Raw genomic sequence first — 26,770 nt, forward strand, 5'->3', positions numbered from 1 at the left:
AGAGTTCTGTGAGGCCCGCCTCCTATTTCAGGCTTGACAATGTAGACAGGACTTTCACTGATCTGTTTGGTCACCACGTGGATCTTATGCTCCCATCTGTCTGCCAGTTTGTGTTTACCCCTGATATTGACATTTTGGACAAGAACTCGGTCTCCTACAAGGAGTCTTGCAGCCCTGACCTTCCTATCAAATCGGACCTTGTTCTTGTCTTTTGACTTCTGAGCACTCTCAGTGGCCAACGAATAGCTCTCTTGGAGGCACTGTCAGAGGCTTTTGACATATTCTGAGTGAGTCTGACGATCTCCAGTGTCTAAGACTGATCCCTAGAATGAAGTCCACAGGAAGTCTTGGCTGTCTCCCAAACATTAATTCATATGGCGAGTAGCCGGTCGTATCATCCCTTGTGCAGTTATAGGCATGGACTAACTGTTTGATGAAGTCTCTCCAGTGGTGTTTCTCTTTATCATCTAAAGTTCCCAACATCCCAAGTAGCATTCTGTTGAACCGCTCGATCGGGTTTCCCCATGGGTGGTATGGGGTTGTTTGGACTTTAGTTGCTCCTATGACTGCACAGAGCTCTTTAATGGTTCTGGACTCAAAATCCTGACCTTGGTCACTCAACAGACAACTGGGAAAGCTGTAGTGGACAATAAAACTCTCCCACAAGGCCTTGGCGATGGTCTTTGCCTTCTGGTCTTTTGTTGGTACCGCCACTGCGAACTTCGTGAAGTGGTCTGTGATTACAAGTATGTTCCGTGTGTCATGACTGTCTGGTTCTAGAGACAAGTAGTCCATACAGATGAGCTCCAGTGGGTATGTCGTGGTAATGCTCTCTATAGGTGCAGCCTTCTGAGGGACAGCTTTCCTTCTGAAGCAGTGTTCACACCTCTGGCACTTCTCTTCAATGTCTTTCATTTCATTTCATTCCATTTATTTGATTAGGACATTGCACATTAATCAATACATCAGTAAAAAACATCAATATAAATATGCCGGAGTTAGCATAATTGCTAAATTTCATCCGTTGTCCTAAGGCAGGTATCATAAACCAAACAACAATAAAACAAACAATACATCACAGAACATACAGACATTATACTCATACATCACAAACACAAAATACATATAAAAGTACAGGAAGTAAAACCAAGTTCACAATATACACCTGGAAATTAAGATCATTAATGGGAGCAGGTCTGACTTACAACCCCGATTCCAAAAAAGTTGGGACAAAGTACAAATTGCAAATAAAAACGGAATGCAATGATGTGGAAGTTTCAAAATTCCATATTTTATTCAGAATAGAACATAGATGACATATCAAATGTTTAAACTGAGAAAATGTATCATTTAAAGAGAAAAATTAGGTGATTTTAAATTTCATGACAACAACACATCTCAAAAAAGTTGGGACAAGGCCATGTTTCCCACTGTGAGACATCCCCTTTTCTCTTTACAACAGTCTGTAAACGTTTGGGGACTGAGGAGACAAGTTGCTCAAGTTTAGGGATAGGAATGTTAACCCATTCTTGTCTAATGTAGGATTCTAGTTGCTCAATTGTCTTAGGTCTTTTTTGTCGTATCTTCCGTTTTATGATGTGCCAAATGTTTTCTATGGGTGAAAGATCTGGACTGCAGGCTGGCCAGTTCAGTACCCGGACCCTTCTTCTACGCAGCCATGATGCTGTAATTGATGCAGTATGTGGTTTGGCATTGTCATGTTGGAAAATGCAAGGTCTTCCCTGAAAGAGACGTCATCTGGATGGGAGCATATGTTGCTCTAGAACCTGGATATACCTTTCAGCACTGATGGGATCTTTCCAGATGTGTAAGCTGCCCATGCCACACGCACTAATGCAACCTCATACCATCAGAGATGCAGGCTTCTGAACTGAGCGCTGATAACAACTCGGGTCGTCCTTCTCCTCTTTAGTCCGAATGACACGGCGTCCCTGATTTCCATAAAGAACTTCAAATTTTGATTTGTCTGACCACAGAACAGTTTTCCACTTTGCCACAGTCCATTATAAATGAGCCTTGGCCCAGAGAAGATGTCTGCGCTTCTGGATCATGTTTAGATACGGCTTCTTCTTTGAACTATAGAGTTTTAGCTGGCAACGGCGGATGGCACGGTGAATTGTGTTCACAGATAATGTTCTCTGGAAATATTCCTGAGCCCATTTTGTGATTTGCAATACAGAAGCATGCCTGTATGTGATGCAGTGCCGTCTAAGGGCCCGAAGATCACGGGCACCCAGTATGGTTTTCCGGCCTTGACCCTTACGCACAGAGATTCTTCCAGATTCTCTGAATCTTTTGATGATATTATGCACTGTAGATGATGATATGTTCAAACTCTTTGCAATTTTACACTGTCGAACTCCTTTCTGATATTGCTCCACTATTTGTCGGCGCAGAATTAGGGGGATTGGCGATCCTCTTCCCATCTTTACTTCTGAGAGCCGCTGCCACTCCAAGATGCTCTTTTTATACCCAGTCATGTTAATGACCTATTGCCAATTGACCTAATGAGTTGCAATTTGGTCCTCCAGCTGTTCCTTTCTTGTACCTTTAACTTTTCCAGCCTCTTATTGCCCCTGTCCCAACTTTTTTGAGATGTGTTGCTGTCATGAAATTTCAAATGAGCCAATATTTAGCATGAAATTTCAAAATGTCTCACTTTCGACATTTGATATGTTGTCTATGTTCTATTGTGAATACAATTAGTTTTTGAGATTTGTAAATTATTGCTTTCCGTTTTTATTTACAATTTGTACTTTGTCCCAACTTTTTTGGAATCGGGGTTGTATCTTCAGCCACTGTTTAAGGGTCATTTTGAAGGTGTTGATGTCACACAGTCTGATATGAGCTGGCAGTGTATTCCAGGACTGCATTCCTCTAATGGACACCACCATTTGGCTGAATTTAGTTCTACGCCATTTCACTTCACAGTCCCCTTTTGTCAGTGCTCTTGTGTTTACTCGTGAAGATTTTTTCTTTATGAAATCCTGTAATGGTGGAGGGGCTAGTCCATTCAAAACCTTAAAAATGAGACAGACATCTAAAAACAACTGTTAACTATCAAAGTCCAATATTTGGTATTTCTTAACAATGTTACAGTAGTGGTGATATATGGACTTTTTATCAAGAACTTTAAGTGTTCTCTTGAAGAGAGACTTAATTGGTTTTAAAATGTTCTCTGATGTGTGTGACCATGTAGTGTAACAGTAGGAAATGTGAGTAAATATCATTGCATGCATATAGATCTTTGCAGCCTCCATGGGTAGGAAAGGTCTTATGTGTTTAAAATTAGATAAACTAGGTTTAACTTTATGTATTACTTTTTTAACATGTTGCTTAAAATTAAGAGAAGAGTCAAAGGTTACCCCAAGATATTTAAAATGATCAACCACATCAAGTCTCTCTCCATCTACCATAACTGATGGTTGCTGCCCCCCTGTTGGTTGTCGTGAAAAAAAACATACATACAGTTTTTTTTTGTATTCAGATGTAGGCAACAGTTTTGGAGCCAATGGGACACCGGCACCATGGCTCCTGAGAGTCTTGTAGCAGCTTCTTGCATAGAGTTTGCATGACAGTATAGTACAGTGTCATCAGCATATAGTTGTATTTTTATGTTTCTACAGACATCAGGCAGACCATTGACATATAAGCTAAATAAAACAGGACCCAGTATTGAGCCCTGCAGAACTCCAGCAGAACAAGTGAGGTATGAAGACAATGAGTCACCAATTTGAACTGCCTGTTTTCTGTCTGACAAGTATGACTTCATCCAACAGAGGGTGCTATTTGAGAAATTGAAATATGTTAATTTTGCAATAAGCAAATCATGATTAATTGTGTCAAAAGCACATTTTAAATCAAGAAATATGCTGGCAACATAGCCACCCTGATCCAACATGCTCTTTAAATTTTCTAGGAAATAGCAGGTAGCTGCCTCTGTGGAATGGAATTTCCTAAACCCAAATTGCATTGGATGGAGAGTGGCATAACCTTTATTTAAATGTTCTGTCAGTTTTGTAGTAACCCATCTCTCCGCTACTTTGGAAATGATGGGTAAAATACTTATTGGTCGGTAGTTCTCAGATTTAGTCTTGTCCCCCAACTTAAAGACTGGGGTGACCCTAGCAATCTTCCATGTTGATGGTACTATACCATGCTTTATGGATAGATTTACAAGATGTGCAATTGGGTCAGCAAGCGCCTCCTTGTGGGTCTTTAAAAAATCACTAGTAAGACCAAATGTGTCTTTGGCCTTTGAACTTTTAAAAGATGATATTATTTTTATTACCCCTGGGACAGTTACTTCTTCTATGATAAATACTGGTTTACTTGCATCGACAGGATTATGAGGAATGTGTGAGCATTTTAAGTGTTTTGTGAGTTCCTGTATTGACTCAATAAAAAATCTGTTAAGGTCATTCACAATGATGTCTAGGTTGTCGGTTAGCTTACCATGTACTTGGAGTTGTAAATCACTAAGATAATTAGAGTTGTCCCTTCCCAATAGCTTATTTAGATTGTTCCATATTAGCTTTCCATTACCATTTGCCTCTTTAATTGTCTCAATGTAAAATTCTGCTTTTGATTTACGGGTCATCCTTAGGACTTTATTTCGTAATGATGTGAAGATCTGTCTGTCACTCATAGTTTTTGTTTTTAGAGATTGCTTTAAAGCACTATTCATTAATTTTAAAATCTCACTATTCAGCCAAGGCAGATTATTTCTCTGTTTCTTGGATTTACCTTTTTTTGTAAAATGTGTTATAATGTTATTGACTTTCTTGATAAAACTATCTGAGCTAGTCTCAATGTTGTTATTTTCAAGAATATTAGACCAATCTGTGTGTTTTATCTCCTCCTTCAGAATATGCTGTTGGCCTTTGGGTATGAAATAGTAATCATGACCCCTGGTAGATGCTGCTAAGTACTTCCTTGAAATTTTCCTCGTACACAGAATAAAATTGTGGTCTGACAGACCAGATAGTAGATTAAAAGGCTTAGAGATCCTGTCTGGTTTGTTAGTAAATATTAGATCAATTGTTGTTTTTGACGTATTTGTTATTCTTGTTGGTCCTTTTATAATTTGTCTCATATTGAATTTATACATAAGTTGTTTAATTTTCTTTCAGTCTGACTTGATGTCCCAGTTGATGTTAAAGTCACCAAGTAATATGATTTCCTTATTAGAATTGCAATGATTTAAAACTGTTTGCAGATGATCATAAAATGCATCTTTTGCAGAGGGAGGTCGATACACACAAATTACAATAAAAGACATTGCAGAGCAAAGCGATATATTAAGACCAATATATTCAGCTTTGACTTCAATAGGCCAACTTAATAGCTCACACTTAAACTTTTCTCTTACATAAATCAATACTCCCCCACCTTTCCCTGATTCCCTATCTTTTCTGAACACATTATACCCTGGAATACTAATAGCTGCTGTAGATGACGAATGTGTCAACCAACTTTCAGATACTCCAAGTATATCAATGTGGCAGCGTGGGCGTTGTCAAGCACCGGTCTGTGACAGGAGAGCGGAGTTGGGGAAGTTAAGTGGCAGAATCGCTTCACCTGAGTGTGATTAACCTATGTTTTGTGTGTGTTCTCCCCAGTAAACCGCGCCCTATTTAAGGAGGGAGAGTGAGAGCAGAGGAGAGTGATTATCCAGAGGAGACGACAGTCTGTGTGTGTGCGCGCGAGTCAGCCTCTGAGAGATTGAATTATATGTTAAACTGAAAAGTTTGGCAATAAAAGCCAGTTGTTTTCATCCTGATCTCTGTCCTGCTGTCTTCTGTGCTCCACCCACACATTGTACCCGCTACAGTGGTGCCGAAACCCGGGAAGGTGGAGCACCTGTCCTGCAGCCCCATGGAATCCTCCCCGTTCGCGGACTTGGTCCACACCCTCGCCACGGCTCAGCAGAGCCAGCACCAGGCACTCGTCACGCTCCGGAAGGAGCAGGAGTGCCGCTTCGAAGCCCTGGTGCTGGCTCAACAGGAAGACCGAGAGGCGTTCTGGCGCCTCCTCGTGTCGGCGGGGTCCACCAGCGCCCCGGCCGCGGGCCCATCTCCCATCACCTTGACTAAGATGGGCCCGCAGGACGACCCCGAGGCGTTCATCGCGTTGTTCGAACAGGTCGCCGAAGCCTCGGGGTGGCCGATGGAGCAGCGCGCGGTGCGCCTCCTCCCCCTACTGACGGGAGAGGCACAGTTAGCCGCACTACAGCTCCCCGCCGACCACCGGCTGGCCTACGCCGACCTTCGCCGGGCTGTCCTCCAGCGCGTGGGGCGCACGCCGGAGCAGCAGCGCCAGCGCTTCTGCGTGCTGCGAATGGAGGAAGTCGGCAGCCCGTTCGCGTTCGGCCAGCAGCTCCGGGATGCCTGCTGGCGGTGGCTGAGGGCCGAAGATCGCGACGCCGAGGGGATCATCGACCAGGTGGCGCTGGAACAGTTCATTGCCCGCCTACCCGCCGGAACCGCGGAGTGGGTCCAGTGCCACCACCCAGCGTCGCTGGATCAGGCTGTAGGACTGGTGGAGGATCATCTGGTGGCTGTCCCGGTGGCAGGACAACGGATGACATCATCTTCTCTCTCCTCTTCTCTCTCTCTCTCTCTCTTCCCCCTCCTCCCGTGTCCCGTCCTCGCCCCATTCCCCCACCACGGAGGCGGGGGCCGGCTCCACCCCAGCCGGCCCGCCGCACCCGTGGTGCCCTCCCGTTTCTCCCTTCTGTGTCTGTCTCTCCCCCCCCTCAGGTGAGTGACCCTCAAACCACAGCTGCAGAGGGGAGGCCCGGGCCGGTTTGCTGGCGCTGCGGGGAACCGGGCCACCTGCAGCAACAGTGTGCCGCTATGGAGGTGGGGGCGGTGGTGCGGATCCCCGATGCGCCAGAGGCTGCCCTCGATCAGGCCGGAGCGTATCGCATACCGGTAAGTGTGCAAGGGGCGACATATCAGGCGTTGGTGGATTCGGGTTGCAACCAGACCTCGATCTGCCAAAGCCTGGTGCAAGACAAGGCATTGGGGGGAGCACAAGGGGTGAAGGTGTTGTGTGTGCACGGGGATGTTCACTGCTACCCGTTGGTGTCGGTCCACATACATTTCAGAGGGGACAAATCCATAGTAAAGGCGGCGGTTAATCCTCGCCTTACCCACTCTTTGATCTTGGGGACTGATTGGCCGGGATTTCGGGGGTTGATGGCACACCTAGTAAAGAGTGGGTCCTGCCAGTTAGCGGGGGGGGTCCCGGTGTCGTTTTGGCTGGAGCTGCGGTCGCAGAGCCGTCTACGTCATCTCCGCAACAGAGTGAGGAGCCCCCAGCCCTTCCTCTTTCTATTGGGGAATCCCTCGCAGATTTCCCACTGGAACAATCGCGAGACGAAACTCTGCGACACGCGTTTGACCAAGTGAGAGTAATCGATGGTCAAACGCTCCAGCCGAACGCCACCCCGACCTTCCCCTATTTTTCCATTTTAAAGGATAGGTTATACCGAGTGACGCAGGACACTCAGACGAAGGAGCATGTCACCCAGTTGTTAATTCCAAAGAGCCACCGGGAATTGGTATTCCCGGCGGCTCACTTTAATCCCATGGCGGGACACCTCAGGCAGGATAAAACACTCGCCCGGATAATGGCCCGATTCTATTGGCCGGGGATCCGCGGCGACGTCCGTAAGTGGTGTACGGTGTGCTGCGAATGCCAGTTAGTAAATCCAGCGGCCATTCCAAAAGCGCCCTTGCGCCCCCTACCATTAATCGAGACCCCGTTTGAAAGAATTGGGATGGATCTCGTCGGGCCCTTAGATCGGTCAACACGAGGGTACCGCTTTATATTGGTTCTGGTGGACTATGCAACGCGATACCCGGAAGCGGTGCCTCTTCGCAATATCTCCGCACGTAGTATTGCAGAGGCCCTCTTCCACGTCATCTCCCGGGTCGGAATCCCGAAAGAGATTCTGACTGACCAAGGCACCTCGTTTATGTCACGAACACTGGCCGAACTGTATGGGCTACTGGGTATTAAGCCGATCCGCACCAGCGTGTATCACCCACAGACGGAGGGTTTAGTCGAACGGTTCAACCGCACCCTCAAGAATATTATCAAAAAATTCGTAAGTGAGGATGCATGTAACTGGGATAAGTGGCTCGAACCCTTGTTGTTTGCAGTGCGAGAGGTCCCCCAAGCCTCCACGGGGTTCTCCCCATTTGAATTATTGTATGGGCGTAAGCCGCGCGGCATCTTAGATGTACTGCGGGAAAATTGGGAGGAGGGACCTTCGCAGAGCAAAAATGAAATTCAATACGTTATGGATCTGCGCGCAAAACTCCACACGCTCACCCACTTAACTCAGGAGAATTTGCGGCAGGCCCAGGAACGGCAAACCTACCTGTACAACAAGGGCACGCGCCTTAGAGAGTTCACTCCGGGAGATAAGGTACTCGTCCTGTTGCCCACGTCGAGCTCCAAATTAATCGCCAAGTGGCAAGGGCCCTTTGAGGTCACACGGCGAGTCGGGGATGTCAACTATGAGGTTAGGCGAACGGACAGGGAGGGGGCGCTACAGATCTACCACCTCAATCTGCTGAAGCTCTGGAACGAGGAAGTCCCTGTGGCGTTGGTGTCGGTAGTTCCGGAGAAGGCGGAGCTGGGGCCAGAGGTCCAAAAAGGGTCATTGGCATCTCGCACCTCTCTGGTCCCCTGTGGAGACCACCTCTCCCCGACCCAACTCACGGAGGTCGCCCAGTTGCAGGCCGAGTTTTCGGATGTGTTCTCGCCCCTGCCCGGTCGCACCAACCTCATAGAACACCACATAGAGACGCCCCCGGGGGTGGTAGTGCGTAGCCGTCCTTATAGATTACCCGAACACAAAAAAAAGGTGGTTCGGGAAGAACTTCAGGCCATGCTCGAAATGGGCATCGTCGAGGAGTCCCACAGTGACTGGAGCAGCCCAGTGGTCTTGGTTCCCAAGGCCGACGGCTCGGTCCGGTTCTGTGTGGACTATAGAAAAGTCAACGCGGTGTCTAAATTCGACGCGTACCCAATGCCTCGTATTGACGAGCTGCTCGATCGACTAGGCACGGCTCGCTTTTACTCGACACTGGATTTGACGAAGGGATATTGGCAGATCCCCTTGACTCCATTATCCCGGGAAAAAACGGCCTTTTCCACACCGTTCGGCTTACACCAGTTCGTCACACTTCCGTTTGGGCTGTTTGGGGCGCCCGCTACGTTTCAGCGGCTGATGGACCGGATCCTCCGGCCCCACGCCACCTATGCGGCCGCTTACTTAGATGACATCATCATTTATAGTAATGACTGGCAGCGGCACCTGCAACACCTGAGGGCCGTCCTTAGGTCGCTGAGGTGGGCGGGGCTCACTGCCAACCCGAAGAAGTGTGCGATTGGGCGGGTGGAAGTACGGTATCTGGGCTTCCACTTGGGTAACGGGCAGGTGCGTCCCCAAATTAATAAGACAGCAGCGATTGCGGCCTGCCCGAGGCCCAAGACCAAAAAGGGGGTGAGACAGTTCCTGGGGCTGGCTGGCTACTATCGTAGGTTTATACCTAATTATTCGGACGTCACCAGCCCGCTGACTGACCTCACTAAAAAGGGGGCGCCAGATCCGGTCCAGTGGACGGAGCAGTGCCAGCGGGCTTTCTCTGAGGTAAAGGCTGCACTGTGTGGGGGGCCACTTTTGCACTCCCCTGATTTCTCTCTCCCTTTTTTGTTGCAGACGGATGCGTCGGACAGAGGGCTGGGGGCCGTTTTGTCCCAGCAGGTGGGGGGAGAGGATCGCCCAGTATTATACATCAGCCGAAAGCTGTCGGTGCGTGAGGGGCGCTACAGCACCATCGAGAAAGAGTGTCTGGCGATCAAGTGGGTGGTCCTCGCCCTCCGTTACTACCTGCTGGGGCGCTCTTTCACCCTCTGTTCGGACCACGCGCCCCTCCAGTGGCTCCACCGCATGAAGGATGCCAACGCGCGGATCACCCGTTGGTATCTAGCGCTCCAACCTTTCAACTTCAAGGTGGTCCACAGGCCGGGGGCACAGATGGTCGTGGCGGACTTCCTCTCCCGTCAAGGGGGGGGGGAGTCGGCTGCGGGCCGGACGGGCGCCCGGCCTGAGTCGGGCGGTGGGGGTATGTGGCAGCGGGGGCGTGGTCAAGCACCGGTCTGTGACAGGAGGGCGGAGTTGGGGAAGGTAAGTGGCAGAATCGCTTCACCTGAGTGTGATTAACCTATGTTTTGTGTGTGTTCTCCCCAGTAAACCGCGCCCTATTTAAGGAGGGAGAGTGAGAGCAGAGGGGAGTGATTATCCAGAGGAGACGACAGTCTGTGTGTGCGCGCGCGAGTCAGCCTCTGAGAGATTGAATTATATGTTAAACTGAAAAGTTTGGCAATAAAAGCCAGTTGTTTTCATCCTGATCTCTGTCCTGCCGTCTTCTGTGCTCCACCCACACATTGTACCCGCTACAATCAATATTCGACTCACTTAATAAATGTTCTATTTGCTCTGTTTTGTTGACAATACTTCGAATGTTAATATGGCCCAGCAAAATTCCCTTTGGCTTAGATCGGGAGTCCCAGATGATTTTGGCATTATTAAGGATTTGAAAGAAGTGCATTTTCTTTTGTTTCTTAATTGCTGGATTAAGCGAATGTAAAGTTTTCTTTGTTGAAGGAGACTCAGTTACCTCAGGTAGCTGCAGTTGTAAACATGATCCTTGATGCAGTGGTTGCTGCTCAGTTCGGTCACGTAATGGAGGTAACTGCTCAGTCTGATGTAATGGGAGCCCAGCTGGATGTTGTGGTGACCCAGCTGGATGTTGTGGTGACCCAGCTGGATGTGGTGAGAGCCAGGCCTGTTGTGATGGTAGCCCAGCCAGTGTTGATGAAAGCCCAGTTGGCAGTGGTTGGAAGTGTGGCTGTGACTCCGCTCGCAATAGTAGAGACCCAGGTAGTTGTGGTGGTGGCCCAGGTGGTTGTGATGTTAGCTGGGTCTGATGTGGTAGTAGCCCAGCCAGTGGTGTTGAAGGCCCAGTTAGCAGTGGTAGAAGGCCCGCTAGTTGTGGTGGAAACCCAGTTTGTAGTCGAGTCTGTCGTAGCTGTTGCTCTGTTAGCAGTGGAGGCTCAGCAAGATGTGGTGATAGCCCAGCTGATTGGGTTGTTAGCCAGGCCAGGCATAATAGTAGCCCAGCCAATGGTGGTGAAGGCCCAGTTAGCAGAGGTAAAAGACCTGCTAGCTGTGGTGGAGACCCAGTACAAAGTCGAGCCTGATGTAGCTGTAGCTCCATTTGCAGAGATGGATGCCCAGCTAGATGTGGTGTTAACCCAGCTGGTTGTGTGTTTGGCCAGGCATAATATGATGGTAGCCCAGCCAGTGGTGGTGAAGGCCCAGTTAGCAGTAGTGGGAGGCCTGTTAGCTGTGGTAAGTGCCCAGCTAGCAGTCCAGCCTGGTATAGCTGTAGCTCTTCTAACAATAATGGCCCAGTTAGTTGTAGTGGTGGCCCAGCTGGTGAAAGCCTGGCCTGGTGTAGTGAACGCCAGGCTAATGATGGTAGATGTCCAGCCAAGTATGGTGATGGGGCTAGCTGTGGTAGCAGCCCAGGTAGCTCTGGCCTAGGCAGTTGTGATAGTAGGCCAATCAGCTGTGGTTGTGGCACATCCAAAAAATGTAAACAGAGAAACTGAGGTCCAGGATTTACTTCAACATCACCAGCCAGGAGCAATATCATCAGGAGATGAACAATTCCCCAAAAGGGATGAGTTGCAGTTGATTGTTCGTCTTTACCTGGAGGTGGCCTAGCCTGGCCATGATGCAGTACTCTTGTGTACAAAGCAAGTTGGCTCTGCTTAGCTGGTAACAAAGTCAAGTTATCCACTTTTCTTGGACAGGTTAAACTCAAAAGAAGGTATAGAGTTATAAAGACAATAGACAGACATGTTGATGGTGAAATCCGAGGTCTTTTCCTGCAAGTATATGACTTTTTAAGCAAATACACAGGACCTGCCAAACTGTGTGTCTGCCCCTCGGCGGCCATGCCAGGCCAGAAGAATCGGGCACAGGCAAGGTGTAGTGCTCGCTCAGCACCTAGGTGGCCATCTTCATCGTGTACGCCCTGTAGAGCTCTCTGTTGACATTGCTTGGGTAGCACCAGCTGATACACTGGTCGGCCATGGTTAACCCACCTGCGGTACAGCATGCCATCTCTCAGCTCCAGTTTACACCACTGTCATAACAAGAGCTTTACTTCAGTGTGTTCTGGGCTGTCTCCTGTGTAACTTGGCTTTGCTGCTTTCGTGAAGAGGCTGACAACACGGCTGATGTGTGGGTCATCTGCTTGAGCTTTTCGCCAATCAGCTGGAGTCACTGATGGTAAAACGTCTTGACCAAAGGAATCAGGCACTGATGACGCATCAACAGCAAGTGACTCGGCAATGACTGTGCCTGAGCAGTGTTCATTCATGCAGACCACAAGATGACACTGACATATAGCTGAGAGCACTTCACAAGAGATGGTGGTGCCAGCCACATCCATGAGCCGTCTCCTGAGGTCTTCTATTCTCTCTCTCTCCTTAATGAAGGTATCATCTTCATGTGGAGGATCTTAAGGTCACCGAGACAACCCGTCAGCATCTCTATTGCCTGCCCTATACTTGACATTGAAGTGGTAAGTGGAGAGGGCGGCCAACCATCTATGGCCAGCAGCATCCAGCTTAGCTGACGTCAAAACATATGAGGGGGTTATTGTCTGTCAGAACGGTGAACTTACACCCGTATAGGTAGTCGTGGAACTTTTCACAGACTGCCCATTTAAGGGCTAAGAACTCTAACTTGTGAGTGGGGTAGTTCTGTTCACTCTTTGAGAGTCCTCTGCTGGCGTAAGCCACTAATCAAAGCCATCCTTCTTGCTCCTGATAGAGAGCAGCACCCAACCCCTGCCTGCAGGCATCTGTGTGGAGAATGTATGGCAACTGCAGATTGGCAAAGGAAAGGATGGCCAGTGGTAAATACGAAAGCGCAGAGTCTTCTTTTTCTTGCAAGGCAGACATCTTGATTTTAGATGTTCTGATGAACGGAGGGTTATCTCTTTATGTCTGTATGACATGAATGTCCACCGACGAGAGAGAGAACGTAAGTTGACTGAGTCACTTATGGAGTCAGGGGGGATGTGACGCACATAATCCCACCTAGGCGTGACGTAGGTCATCGTGGAAGTTAGTTGATAGGATTTGTAGTTCTAGACGGGACGGGGCTGTACCTACACCATCTACTCTGACTTGTTCATTAGGAACAAATCTGAATCCGTGTCCAGATTTCTGTAAAACTGCTTTGTGACAGTGTCCATTGTTAAAAGTGCTATGTAAAGAATATAGACTTAATCATCCATAAGGCATTGTAAGCCACAGTCACTCACTAATGCAGAAGTTTTACGTCTCCAATGTGTCTCTCTTCCAGATTTTCGATGTCCGTTGGTACAGTGGTGCTTGAAAGTTTGTGAACCCTTTAGAATTTTCTATATTTCTGCATAAATATGACCTAAAACATCATCAGATTTTCACACAAGTCCTAAAAGTAGATAAAGAGAACCCAGTTAAACAAATGAGACAAAAATATTATACTTGGTCATTTATTTATTGAGGAAAATGATCCAATATTACATATATGTGAGTGGCAAAAGTATGTGAACCTTTGCTTTCAGTATCTGGTGTAACCACCTTGTGCAGCAATAACTGAAACTAAACGTTTCCGGTAACTGTTGATCAGTCCTGCACACCGGCTTGGAGGAATTTTAGCCCATTCCTCCATACAGAACAGCTTCAACTCTGGGATGTTGGTGGGTTTCCTCACATGAACTGCTCGCTTCAGGTCCTTCCACAACATTTTGATTGGATTAAGGTCAGGACTTTGACTTGGCCATTCCAAAACATTAACTTTATTCTTCTTTAACCATTTTTTGGTAGAACGGTTTGTGTGCTTAGGGTCGTTGTCTTGCTGCATGACCCACCTTCTCTTGAGATTCAGTTCATGGACAGATGTCCTGACATTTTCCTTTAGAATTCGCTGGTATAATTCAGAATTAATTGCTCCATCAATGATGGCAAGCCATCCTGGCCCAGATGCAGCAAAACAGGCCTAAACCATGATACTACCACCACCATGTTTCACAGATGGGATAAGGTTCTTATGCTGGAATGCAGTGTTCTCCTTTCTCCAAACATAATGCTTCTCATTTAAACCAAAAAGTTCTATTTTGGTCTCATCCGTCCACAAAACATTTTTCCAGTAGCCTTCTGGCTTGTCCACGTGATCTTTAGCAAACTGCAGACGAGCAGCAATGTTCTTTTTGGAGAGCAGTGGCTTTCTCCTTGCAACCCTACCATGCACACCATTGTTGTTCAGTGTTCTCCTGATGGTGGACTCATGAACATTAACATTAGCCAATGTGAGAGAGGCCTTCAGTTGCTTAGAAGTTACCCTGGGGTCCTTTGTGACCTCGCCGACTATTACACGCCTTGCTCTTGGAGTGCTCTTTGTTGGTCGACCACTCCTGGGGAGGGGAACAATGGTCTTGAATTTCCTCCATTTGTACACAATCTGTCTGACTGTGGATTGGTGGAGTCCAAACTCTTTAGAGATGGTTTTGTAACCTTTTCCAGCCTGATGAGCATCAACAAGGCTTTTTCTGAGGTCCTCAGAAATCTCCTTTGTTCATGCCATGACACACTTCCACAAACATGTGTTGTGAAGATCAGACTTTGATAGATCCCTGTTCTTTAAATAAAACAGGGTGCCCACTCACACCTGATTGTCATCCCATTGATTGAAAACACCTGACTCTAATTTCACCTTCAAATTAACTGCTAATCCTAGAGGTTCACATACTTTTGCCACTCACAGATATGTAATATTGGATCATTTTCCTCAATAAATAAATGACCAAGTATAATATTTTTGTCTCATTTGTTTAACTGGGTTCTCTTTATCTACTTTTAGGACTTGTGTGAAAATCTGATGATGTTTTAGGTCATATTTATGCAGAAATATAGAAAATTCTAAAGGGTTCACAAACTTTCAAGCACCACTGTATGTTTCTCTCTTGTAAATATGCATGAAGAATATATAATGAAGTTTTGGTAGCCTTTCGGCTGTTCAACGCGTCTTCAGTTTCAGTTTTTAGTTCATTTATTTAGTGCTTAATTATAACATAGCTAATCCTAGCAGTAGCACTGGATTAGCCTCGTCGTCTCTCTTTCCCAGCCGATAAAGAAATTATTCTGCACATGTGCTGGAGAAAAGTTTTGTCATTGGATCTTCGCATGAGCTGTGATGTGTGATGTCGTGTTGTCTTGACAACATGCAATATTATAATAATATTGTACACTTGTTCTCCATTGGGTAGAGTGGCGTAATACATGGAAGATAACTGATATGATAACAATATTGCATGCCAGCAATAAACCCACTAGAAGGTAATAGAGCACATGTTTTTATTCCATGGAAAAAGTGGCCTGTATGTATAATAATACTCAATATTGTAGGAAGAATGTCAAGGTATTTTTTTCATACATTTTTTCCCATTATTTTATTTTTTCCATTCTTGTTCATGTTCGTCTTCATACCATGATTTCTGCCCACAAAATAGAGTAGAAAATAAGGTTCAGATATAGTACTCAGTTTTCCAGAGCAATTTTATTTTTAAAAATGTGTTTTTATGCTGCATTTTTACACAGATTCCACTGTGCAACGTGTTACATAATCAAGTCAGGTAGAAGCTTCAGATTGAGTTAGACATGGACTTGTTTTTCACCCACCTGTAGAAGAGCATCAATAAGTAAGATTTTTGCACTTATTGTAGTCAGAGTGAAACATTTGTTAAAGTATTGGATAATTCATTCATTCATTATCTCTAGCCGCTTTATTCTTCTACAGGGTCACAGGCAAGCTGGAGCCTATCCCAGCTGACTACGGGCGAAAGGCGGGGTACACCCTGGACAAGTCGCCAGGTCATCACAGGGCTGACACACAGACAACCATTCACACTCACATTCACACCTACGCTCAATTTAGAGTCACCAGTTAACCTAACCTGCATGTCTTTGGACTGTGGGGGAAACCAGAGCACCCGGAGGAAACCCACGCGGACACGGGGAGAACATGCAAACTCCGCACAGAAAGGCCCTCGCCGACCCCGGGGCTCGAACCCAGGACCTTCTTGCTGTGAGGCAAAAGCGCTAACCACTACACCACCGTGCCGCCCGTATTGGATAATGATATTTGTAATTATATATATATATATATATATAATTTAATATTTTAACCTTATTATACCAGTTAAAATAAAACAGAGCATTTAATAGTTGTTACATCATTGATTTTTATTGTGCACATCTTTAAACCAGAGGATAGCTGGCTGCTGTGGCAATACCACACTGGTTATTCTTGTTCCTGGACATCGTGATATAGCCTTCCTCACCCCAGTCGAGACCCCAGCTGTTTAAAAAAAGAGAAAGGGGAGGGGGAATCAGTGAACAATTTAACGATCCATATGGACCACTGGCTTTAACTGGCTTGATTGTATCTTAATTAATGGAGTTGTTGTAAATTGGAATACTGTAAAATAATTTCCAGTATTTCCTCTGAGCTTTTAGATCAGGGGTTTCAAACTCATTTCAGGGAACAGGCCAGAATGCACTTAGTACAATGTGAAGTGAGCTAAAGAAAAAAAAATGTTTAGCTGCACATAAACAACTCCTCTTCAGTGTATTTATTAGCATTTATATAACAGGTACATTCTGAACGAACAGGTACATCACCTACAAAAAATTAATATGGTGGGGTAGATTATAAACTTTATTGGGATGTAAGTTGAGATTTTTAACTTTAGAAATAAAAAGACATAACAAGCCAAACTAGTTGAGTTTGAATAAACAATGTATAATCTATTTAATAAATTTTTTTATGTTGATTTTTTTTTTACCTGTTCTTGACCAGCCAGTAGTCTTTTCCATTTTCTGTGCCATAACCAATGGCTAGGACACCATGATCCAGCTGCATGCTGCTACACAAAGGCTCATCGTACAACCCTGATTCCAAAAAAGTTGGGACAAAGTACAAATTGTAAATAAAAATGGAATGCAATAATTTACAAATCTCAAAAACTGATATTGTATTCACAATAAAACATAGACAACATATCAAATGTCGAAAGTGAGACATTTTGAAATTTCATGCCAAATATTGGCTCATTTGAAATTTCATGACAGCAACACATCTCAAAAAAGTTGGGACAGGGGCAATAAGAGGCTGGAAAAGTTAAAGGTACAAAAAAGGAACAGCTGGAGGACCAAATTATAACTCATTAGGTCAATTGGCAATAGGTCATTAACATGACTGGGTATAAAAAGAGCATCTTGGAGTGGCAGCGGCTCTCAGAAATAAAGATGGGAAGAGGATCACCAATCCCCCTAATTCTACGCCGACAAATAGTGGAGTAATATCAGAAAGGAGTTTGACAGTGTAAAATTGCAAAGAGTTTGAACATATCATCATCTACAGTGCATAACATCATCAAAAGATTCAGAGAATCTGGAAGAATCTCTGTGCGTAAGGGTCAAGGCCGGAAAACCATACTGGGTGCCCGTGATCTTCGGGCCCTTAGACGGCACTGCATCACATACAGGCATGCTTCTGTATTGGAAATCACAAAATGGGTTCAGGAATATTTCCAGAGAACATTATCTGTGAACACAATTCACCGTGCCATCCGCCATTCCCAGCTAAAACTCTATAGTTCAAAGAAGAAGCCGTATCTAAACATGATCCAGAAGCGCAGACATCTTCTCTGGGCCAAGGCTCATTTAAAATGGACTGTGGCAAAGTGGAAAACTGTTCTGTGGTCAGACGAATCAAAATTTGAAGTTCTTTATGGAAATCAGGGACGCCGTGTCATTCGGACTAAAGAGGAGAAGGACAACCCAAGTTGTTATCAGTGCTCAGTTCAGAAGCTTGCATCTCTGATGGTATGGGGTTGCATTAGTGCGTGTGGCATAGGCAGCTTACACATCTGGAAAGACACCATCAATGCTGAAAGGTATATCCAGGTTCTAGAGCAACATATGCTCCCATCCAGACGACGTCTCTTTTCAGGGAAGACCTTGCATTTTCCAACATGACAATGCCAAACCACATACTGCATCAATTACAGCATTATGGCTGCGTAGAAGAAGGGTCCGGGTACTGAACTGGCCAGCCTGCAGTCCAGATCTTTCACCCATAGAAAACATTTGGCGCATCATAAAACGGAAGATACGACAAAAAAGACCTAAGACAGTTGAGCAACTAGAATCCTACATTAGACAAGAATGGGTTAACATTCCTATCCCTAAACTTGAGCAACTTGTCTCCTCAGTCCCCAGACGTTTACAGACTGTTGTAAAGAGAAAAGGGGATGTCTCACAGTGGTAAACATGGCCTTGTCCCAACTTTTTTTTAGATGTGTTGTTGTCATGAAATTTAAAATCACCTAATTTTTCTCTTTAAATGATACATTTTCTCAGTTTAAACATTTGATATGTCATCTATGTTCTATTCTGAATAAAATATGGAATTTTGAAACTTCCACATCATTGCATTCCGTTTTTATTTACAATTTGTACTTTGTCCCAACTTTTTTGGAATCAGGGTTGTAGATTCCTTAAATCAATCCCAACATTAACAATTGCAATCAGTTATTCATTTTAATCAGTACCAACCAAAGATTGATCCAAATAAATGCAAACCACAAAACAATAATATTTGGATTGTTCTGGAAACATTAGGGGGAAAAATACTAGTGACACGGGATTGATTTATATAATTTTCATGTGGGACTCACCAGATTGATAGAGCTGGAAAGAAGGGTGACCTGCGTCTATGGCGACAGAAATGGGTCCAATGGTTGCCACGGCTTCCTGTAGAGCGTTCTCATCTCCACTGTTTATATCCACATAGCCAGTGCAGGTGGCTCCAGTAGTGTCTGGTTCAAACCTGCAGTCCCCATCCTGATGAGAGTGAGACAAAGTGCACTTTGTTCTTAGTGCATATTACTGATTATTATCCATACGGGCCACTTTTTCCATGGGAATAAAAGCATGTATTCCATTCGCTTCTACTGAGTTTACTGATGGGATGCAATATTATCATATCACTTATCCTCCATGTATTATGTCACTCTCCCCAATGGAGAATGAGCATGCAATATTGTTATAATATTGCATGTTGTCAAGACAACACAACATCACACATCGGAGCTCATGCAAAGATCCAATGACAAAACTTTTCTGCTGCACATGCGCACAATCATTTCTTTGTCCACCAGGAAAGAGAAAAAAACGAGGCTAATCCAGTGCTACTGCTAGGTTTAAGCCCTAAATAAATAAACTGAAAGCTGAAACTAAAGATGTGTTGAACACCTGAAAGGCTACCAAAACTTCATTATATATTCTTCATGCATATTTACAAGAGAAAAACATACCAACGGACATCGAAAAACTGAAAAGAGACACATCAGAGACATAAAACTTCCACGCTAGTGAGTGACTGTGACAGTTTGTAAACAAACATGGCTGCGAGGTTTGCTTCATTAAAAGTGGAAGATTTTGAGAGAATTTTGGCTGCTAGGTCGCTCCATTCTGTGTAGTTCTCGATGTTGATTTTAAAAGGAACCAAGTAAATTACACAGGGAAAATAATAATAATAATAATAATAATAATAATAATTGGCTTGACTGCACTAGCATTGGCCTACACTAACATTGGCCTGCACTAACACTACATCAGCGAGAAGGTAACTGGACTGCCGCACTAACAGCACTGAGTCGCGGGTAAGCTAGTGGTGGCCTTTCAGAATGCTGATATGAAGAGTGTGTATGTATGATGATAATAATAATATTGGTTGTCTTTTTTGCATGGTATATCAGATATATTCCATTCAGCTACTTGTCTTCGACTCATTCAGTATCATGTTAGCTGAATGGAATATATCTGATATACTGCTCAACACCAGCCAATATTATTTAAATATTGTAAAAATGTAAGCTTGCTGGGTAAATAAATATATTTAATCAATAAAAACAGCTTTTATCCTGCAAAAAGCAAGTAGGTGTTTGTGGTAGCAGGGGTGTGGCCAAGCAGCAGTCTGTGAATGGAGGGCGGGGTCGGGGAAGGTAAGTGGCTAAGTCATTCCACCTGCTGTTAATTAGCGTGTGTGTGTGTGTTACAGGGAGGGAGCATAAAATGAGAGAGAGCAGAGAAAAGGGTGTCTCTCCCCAACCACACCGCATGTGTGAGTGAGTGAGTGAGTGAGTGAGTGAGTGAGTGAGTGAAAGAAAGCTGAAAAGCGAAATAAAGTGTTTATGTAAACATCAACTCTCGCCTGCCTTGCTTCTGTGCTCCACCCACATCAGGAACTGTTACAGTGTTTTACGCAGTTTCATTTAAAAAGATGTCATATCCATCAAAATGAGTTTTCCCCAACTGTTCATCTGAATAACTTCATCTGAGTGTTTTCATCTTCCACTTACATTGGCTTCATAAGGGTAGGACTCTTCTGTGTCAATTCCGTTGTTGTCCTGAATGTATTCAAAGGCTTGATCCATCAAACCACCGCTGCATCCCATGTTTCCATATTCCCAGGAGCAGTCCACTAACTGCTGTTCACTCAGTGACACCAGGTTCCCTGTCTTCCTAAAAGTCTGACCTTCCAATGACCCTGTCTAAGAGACAATAGATGATAGAGAAATAGATGGAGATCAGGGCAAAAGAAGAAAACAGACAGTCTATTTACAACAGGACTGTAAAAGTGGCCAATTGTTAAATCTAGTACTGATTGACAGTGAAGGAAGAGTAAAAAGGTCATGCTGCGGTAATTATATGTCATGCCTGCCCTTACCGCACTGAAGGCCCAGCAAGAACCACACTCCTTTTGGTCCTTAATGTCAGTCACATAGCCCTTTTCCCGCCAGTCCACAGTGTCTGGCAGAACAGCTCCTCCTGCCTGTCGGAGGAAGGTAGATGCACTGTGGCTCTTGGTCCTATTGAATGATCCAAGGCAGCCCTTAAACACAGACTGTCTGTACTCCTGGTTATCCTGTCAGAGGCGGAGATTCAGTGAAATTAGTCGCTGCTTTAATGAAGACGATTGTTCGTTTGACTGTGGTACTGTGCTGTCTTGTCTTTCCAGTTGTCTTCACAAATATAGTCAAGAATGATGTCCATACTAAGTGATATGTTTTCATTCAACTATTTGTTCACCTTCAGTAACTGCTTTATTTCTGATCTAGGGCCTCTCATGAGAACACTAAGGGTTCCCTAGGGGCAATTTTAGAGTAGCCAGTCTACCCACAGCATGTTTGGAAGGATACTGGAGAACCTGGAGGTTCTCTGTGATTTTCTGTGAGTCTTAGCCCTTTCATGCATGTCTTCAGAGAAGACAGTGATGGATTTTATCCACCATGGGTCATCAGAGTGCACACTGATATTACAGCAAAAAGAAGACATATGAAATACTAAGAAATTCCAAAATTCATGGAAATATTTCTAATATTCTATGTCTGGCGAGTTGTTGCTGATGATATCGTTTGTAATGAAAACCTTTGTGTTAAATTGAATGCTAAACAGAAGCATTTTCACTCATGGTCTCAGACTCTTTGACCCCACTATATACCTATTTTTCTTCTCACCATGTCTGCAAAGTAGGTCATGCCAAGTCTGTAGCTCTTAATGCCCTGGTCAGCCAGCATGTTGTGTACCAGGACCAGCTTGCGATTTTCCAGCCATGTATTCTTACGCTGAGACTCCTCCTCCACAGACATATAGATCTTACCTAGGAGAAAAACATACACTATTTTAAAAGGTGCAAAAATTCGATTGGCAGATGCTGAAGTTAAAAATATTCTGCAAAATTGAATTGACAAGAAAGAATTGTTTTGTTTCATGTTCTTTCAGATTATTATGAATTAAGTATTATATACTGTAGATTTTCAAACCAGTGCTCAGGACCACCCACAATTGTGCTCTCTCGCAACATGTCTAAACAAAACAATTATGAACTTGATATGTGTGGTGTAGATGTATTTGGAGATCAGAAAGAATGGTGAAGCTTGGAGAGTCTGAAGGTCAGTTTGGAGAACAATAAACACTCTATAGTGTGTAAAGGTAAAATTACCAATATCAACACATTATTTGGAATGGAGACATAGAACATTTCTCTGCAAAATGTTTATTAATTAATGTATATTTTTAATTAAAATAAAGACCTCGTGGTGTCGTCTATTTTCGGATTTACTAATTGACATTACAGTCAGTGAAAATACTCCAAAATGTCATGGCAACATTATTAAAATAAATAATCAATTCAATTTAAACACCCCCCACCCCCTTTTCATTTTATTTATTTATTTATTTATTTATTTATTTTTGTAAATTGTACCTAAATTGTAGAATTTGGAACTATTTCAAACAAATTGTAAAAATGAAAAGTGAATATTTATTAGTTAAATACATTTAAATTGTTTGGCACTTAAATTTTTTTTCCCATTATATTTAAAACCAGTAAAGTAATATAAATCTGTAGGACTCTGTGAATCACCACACACACACACACACACACACACACACACACAGACTTGTGGCATTGATTAATACCAAAATGATATGTGTCGCAGTACACAGATAAAGTTCTTTAACCCATTTAAACTCACAGGAAACGATATCAATTCCAAATTTACATTCTTTACAATTGTGAGTAAATACCTTTCTTGTGTAGTTTTTCTATTAATATGCTTTAAGGTTTAGAACTTTCCAACTAAATACTGAAATGAGAGTCAGTGAAAGCATGCTTTTGTTCTCACAAGCATGTAGTAAATGCTTTATTTCTAAAATTCAGATAAGTGTAACCATTTATAAAATTTTAATGGCTTGAATTTTACATTATTAAACCCCAGTAAATAGGTTTGAAATTAGTTGATCCCATTCACATAAAATTCAGAATCATCTTTCATGTTTTTTATTATTTTTTAAAATCATTTTTAAGGTGTACTCTGTATATTACTGTTTATTAATCCAACTAGAAATATTTTATGCTCTCAGGCCACAGTTTAAGAAAGTTTCTTACCAAACTTCAGTTTCCAGGCACGAAACTCCAAGTCCTCCAGAGAGACGCTGGCTGCACTGGCCAGAGCCACAAGAGCCGTGACAACAAGCAAAACCTTCATTCTGCAAAGGCTGAGAAGATAAATGGTCTGTGTTTGTGGTGAAAAGACAATTTGAACTAAATACCATAAGCTTTTTCCATTCTCCTAAATCTTACTTCTCAAAGTTACTCATATCCTTTTCCACTCGTTCACTGGTTTCACTTTGTTCAGATCATCACAAATAGGAAATACAAAAGTGAAATCAACAGTCTGCGTGAACAAGAATCATTCTATCTACATAAAACTCAGGCCAAAAAGCTAATTGACATGTGTCACCGAGGATAATATACAAGTGCGTGTGTGTGTGGTACATGCCTGTTTGTGTCTGTGATTGAATGAAGAGCTGCCACACTGTTCCTGAGTTTATAAACTGCTGTATTACAGGTCTGGTCAGGTGCTTGTCACACACAGCCACAAAAACTCATTTTAACTGGAATGTTATATAGCAGAAATTCCACAGTTCCAGATCACATGACACCGTATCAGATCACATGACACCGTTCCACAATTATCGACACCGTTGTCCACAGTTATCGACACCGTTCCACAATTATCGACATCCTGATGATTATTTTAAAACAATCAGTATGTGTTATTAAGTTAAGAAAACATAGTTTTGATTTAAAATGTGTTTTCCATAGACTTATATTTAGTACAGGATATCTTTTATATAAATATATCGGTGTCTGTGTTTTATGTAAATGAGGAAGTAATTCTAATGTTTGTAAACAAATGAACTGATAATGTTTAACCTGCATCAGAAAATCTCTTGTTCCACTTTCTAAGTATTTTCATAGATCACATTTTGTTAATCATTCATCGTTGTTTGTATTAATTTCTAGTTTTGTCGTTTACCAATAAATGTCAACAGGGAATCGACCTTGTAACCACATGAACATCGAGCTCAAAGGTTGCATGTCATTCCTCGAACCAAAATATAAAATGTCTCCTGATATTGTAATATGTGGTAGATATTTACAACAAACTGCAAAAGAAAAATTCTGAATGGAATAGAAAAATCTGGATATTTCAAGCATGTAATTTTTTATATGCTCGGAATTTAATTCTGGTCTAATTCTATTTATTGCAATCGGATTCCAAATACTCTATAAACATTCCATTCTGTTATAAATCAGAAAAAAATGATAAATCACAGCACTTTTATTTTTTTTTTAAAAAGTACTTCATCTACTTCAACAATGTTACACAAAGATCGATCCATAACAGTTGTAAATGTCCCTTAATCCCACAGGGTGTCGATAATTAGATTAGATTAGATAAAACTTTATTGATCCCTTTGGGAGGGTTCCCTCAGGGAAATTAAGATTCCAGCAGCATCATTACAGATAAACAGAGAAAATAAATAGAGAAAACTTCTCGATAAATTAAAATAAATTATTTACATATACAAATATGTTCCTCTGTACCCAATCAGTCCACATAACATCTGTGTCTGTATGCCTATGGTACATACCTGAATGTGTGTGTTCCTTAGGTCTTGAACCCACTTATGAATAGAGAATAGAGTTGTTTCTGATTTATATACCATTGTATTACATCTCTCATCAGGTGTTTCTGACACACAACCACAAAACATGACATTCCTTATGCAATGTGTATTAGTAAATTATATGCCACTTTCAACACTGGAGGAATATGAAAAGGTGTCATAAAACCAATGATGTGTACTGTCCTTGAAAGGGCATTGGGCATTTTGTTAGATAAATTAGTCATACTGTATGATGGGTCCATCTTTGGGCTGGTAACTGGAACCAAGCTCATACCATCAGTTGTTGGTATGACCATTAATCATGCCTTCTTTGGAAACCAGGAGCTTAGACTGCACAGTATACTTCAACAAATATAAAAATTGGGTGTCATCAGGTTGACACATGAGCATCCTTGTGCCTTTTATTAGTCATGGCATGGTGCCACTGATTGGTGTGGCTTGGTAAATCTTGCTGTGATATGCTAGTTAAAGGAATGCCCACTACAACATCTCAGGGAAATTTGAAAGTTAATTTCCAATTAACAATGAACTTTAACTAGCTTACCCAGACCACAGACTGCAGACACAAATCTGTGACAATTTGTCTGTCTGAGCGAAGATTTTCAACCACTCATGGAAACCAGGGTGTTGTTGGGCCTTTGTAGGGTCTTGGATAGTGGTTCAATTACTGAATACTGTAGCACTGGAGCTTTCCCAGATCAGATGTAAAGGTTTTTCTTCCTGTTAAGGGCTGTCACCCCTCCCTGCCCCCCTTCACACACATTAATCTGGTCCTGTTCTCGACTCGGTCTCACCCTGCCTTGGTCTTGGTCTTGATTTAATTTCAATCCCTCAAAGTCTCAGTCTTGTCTTGGTCTCAATACACTTTGGTCTTGGTTTAGGTGGTCTTGACTACAAAACTACTAAACACGTTTAGTCAGAGAAACCCAAACAAGGTCTGATTACTTGGTACAGTGTCTTGCAAAAGTATCCATTCCCCTTGGTGTTTGTCTTGTTTTGTCGCATTACAAGCTGGAATTAAAATGGATTTTTTTTTTTTGGGGGGGGGGGGGGGGTTGCACCATTTGATTTACACAGCATGCCTACCACTTTAAAGGTGAGGTGCAAATTGTTTTTTATTATGACACAAACAATAATTAAGATGAAAAAAACCCCAGAAATCTGGAGTGTGCATAGGTATTCACCCCTCCAAAGTCAACACTTTGTAGAGCCACCTTTTGCTGTAATTCCAGCTGCAAGTCTCTTGGGGTATGTCCCTATTAGCTTAGCACATCTACTGTAGCCACTGGGATTGTTGCCCATTCCTCAAGGCAAACCTGCTCCAACTCCTTCAACTTAGATGGGTTGTGTTGGTGTACAGCAATCTTCAAGTTATGCCACAGATTCTCAATTGGATTGAGGTCTGGGCTTTGATGAGGCCATTCCAAGACATTTAAATGTTTCCCTTTAAACCACTCCAGTGTAGCTTTAGCAGTATATTTAGGGTCATTGTCCTGCTGGAACGTGAACCTTCATCCCAGTCTCAAACCTTTGGCCGACTCAAACAGGTTTTCCTCCAGAATTGCCCTGTATTTAGTGCCATCCATCTTTCCTTCAGTCCTGACCAGCTTTCCTGTCTCTGCAGATGAAAAACATCCCCACAGCATGATGCTGCCACAACCATGCTTCATTGTAGGAATGGTGTTCTCAGGGTGAAGAGTTTGTTCCACACATGGCATTTTCCATGATGGCCAAAAAGTTCAATTTTAGTCTCATTTGACCAGAGAATCTTCTTCCATGTGTTTGGGGAGTCTGCCACATGCTGTTAGGAAAACTCCAAACATGTTTTCTCCTTTTTTCTTCTTTAAGCACTGGCATTTTCTGGCCACTCTTCCATAAAGCCCTGCTCTGAGTGCACAGCTTAAAACGGTCCTGTGGACAGATACTCCCATCTCCGCTGTGGATCTTTGCAGCTCCTTCAGTGTTATCTTTGGGTTCTTTGTTGCATCTCTGATGAATG

General features: G+C 43.4%; 1 protein-coding gene across 3 annotated transcripts; it reads right to left on the reverse strand.

The window, feature by feature from the left end:
• Positions 1-16,386: 16,386 nt before the first annotated feature.
• On the reverse strand, positions 16,387-24,770 carry LOC132894644 (procathepsin L-like). Of its 3 annotated transcripts, none has more exons than XM_060934745.1 (8): positions 24,736-24,770; positions 23,183-23,292; positions 21,750-21,892; positions 20,960-21,157; positions 20,592-20,783; positions 18,906-19,071; positions 17,010-17,115; positions 16,387-16,522 (listed from the first exon to the last, which is right to left on the reverse strand). In XM_060934745.1, exons 2-8 carry the CDS (start codon positions 23,280-23,282, stop codon positions 16,423-16,425), a joined length of 1,005 nt encoding a protein of 334 aa, XP_060790728.1. In that variant the 5' UTR covers positions 23,283-23,292; positions 24,736-24,770; the 3' UTR covers positions 16,387-16,422. The 3 variants fall into 3 exon arrangements, with proteins under 3 accessions (XP_060790728.1, XP_060790727.1, XP_060790729.1); XM_060934744.1 differs by lacking the exon at positions 24,736-24,770 and adding an exon at positions 23,378-23,584; XM_060934746.1 differs by lacking the exon at positions 24,736-24,770 and adding an exon at positions 23,378-23,584 and having other exon boundaries at positions 23,183-23,309.
• Positions 24,771-26,770: the final 2,000 nt, after the last annotated feature.

This window comes from Neoarius graeffei, chromosome 11 (genome assembly GCF_027579695.1).
Source record: "Neoarius graeffei isolate fNeoGra1 chromosome 11, fNeoGra1.pri, whole genome shotgun sequence".
In the NCBI taxonomy this organism is placed as follows: Eukaryota; Metazoa; Chordata; class Actinopteri; order Siluriformes; family Ariidae; genus Neoarius; species Neoarius graeffei.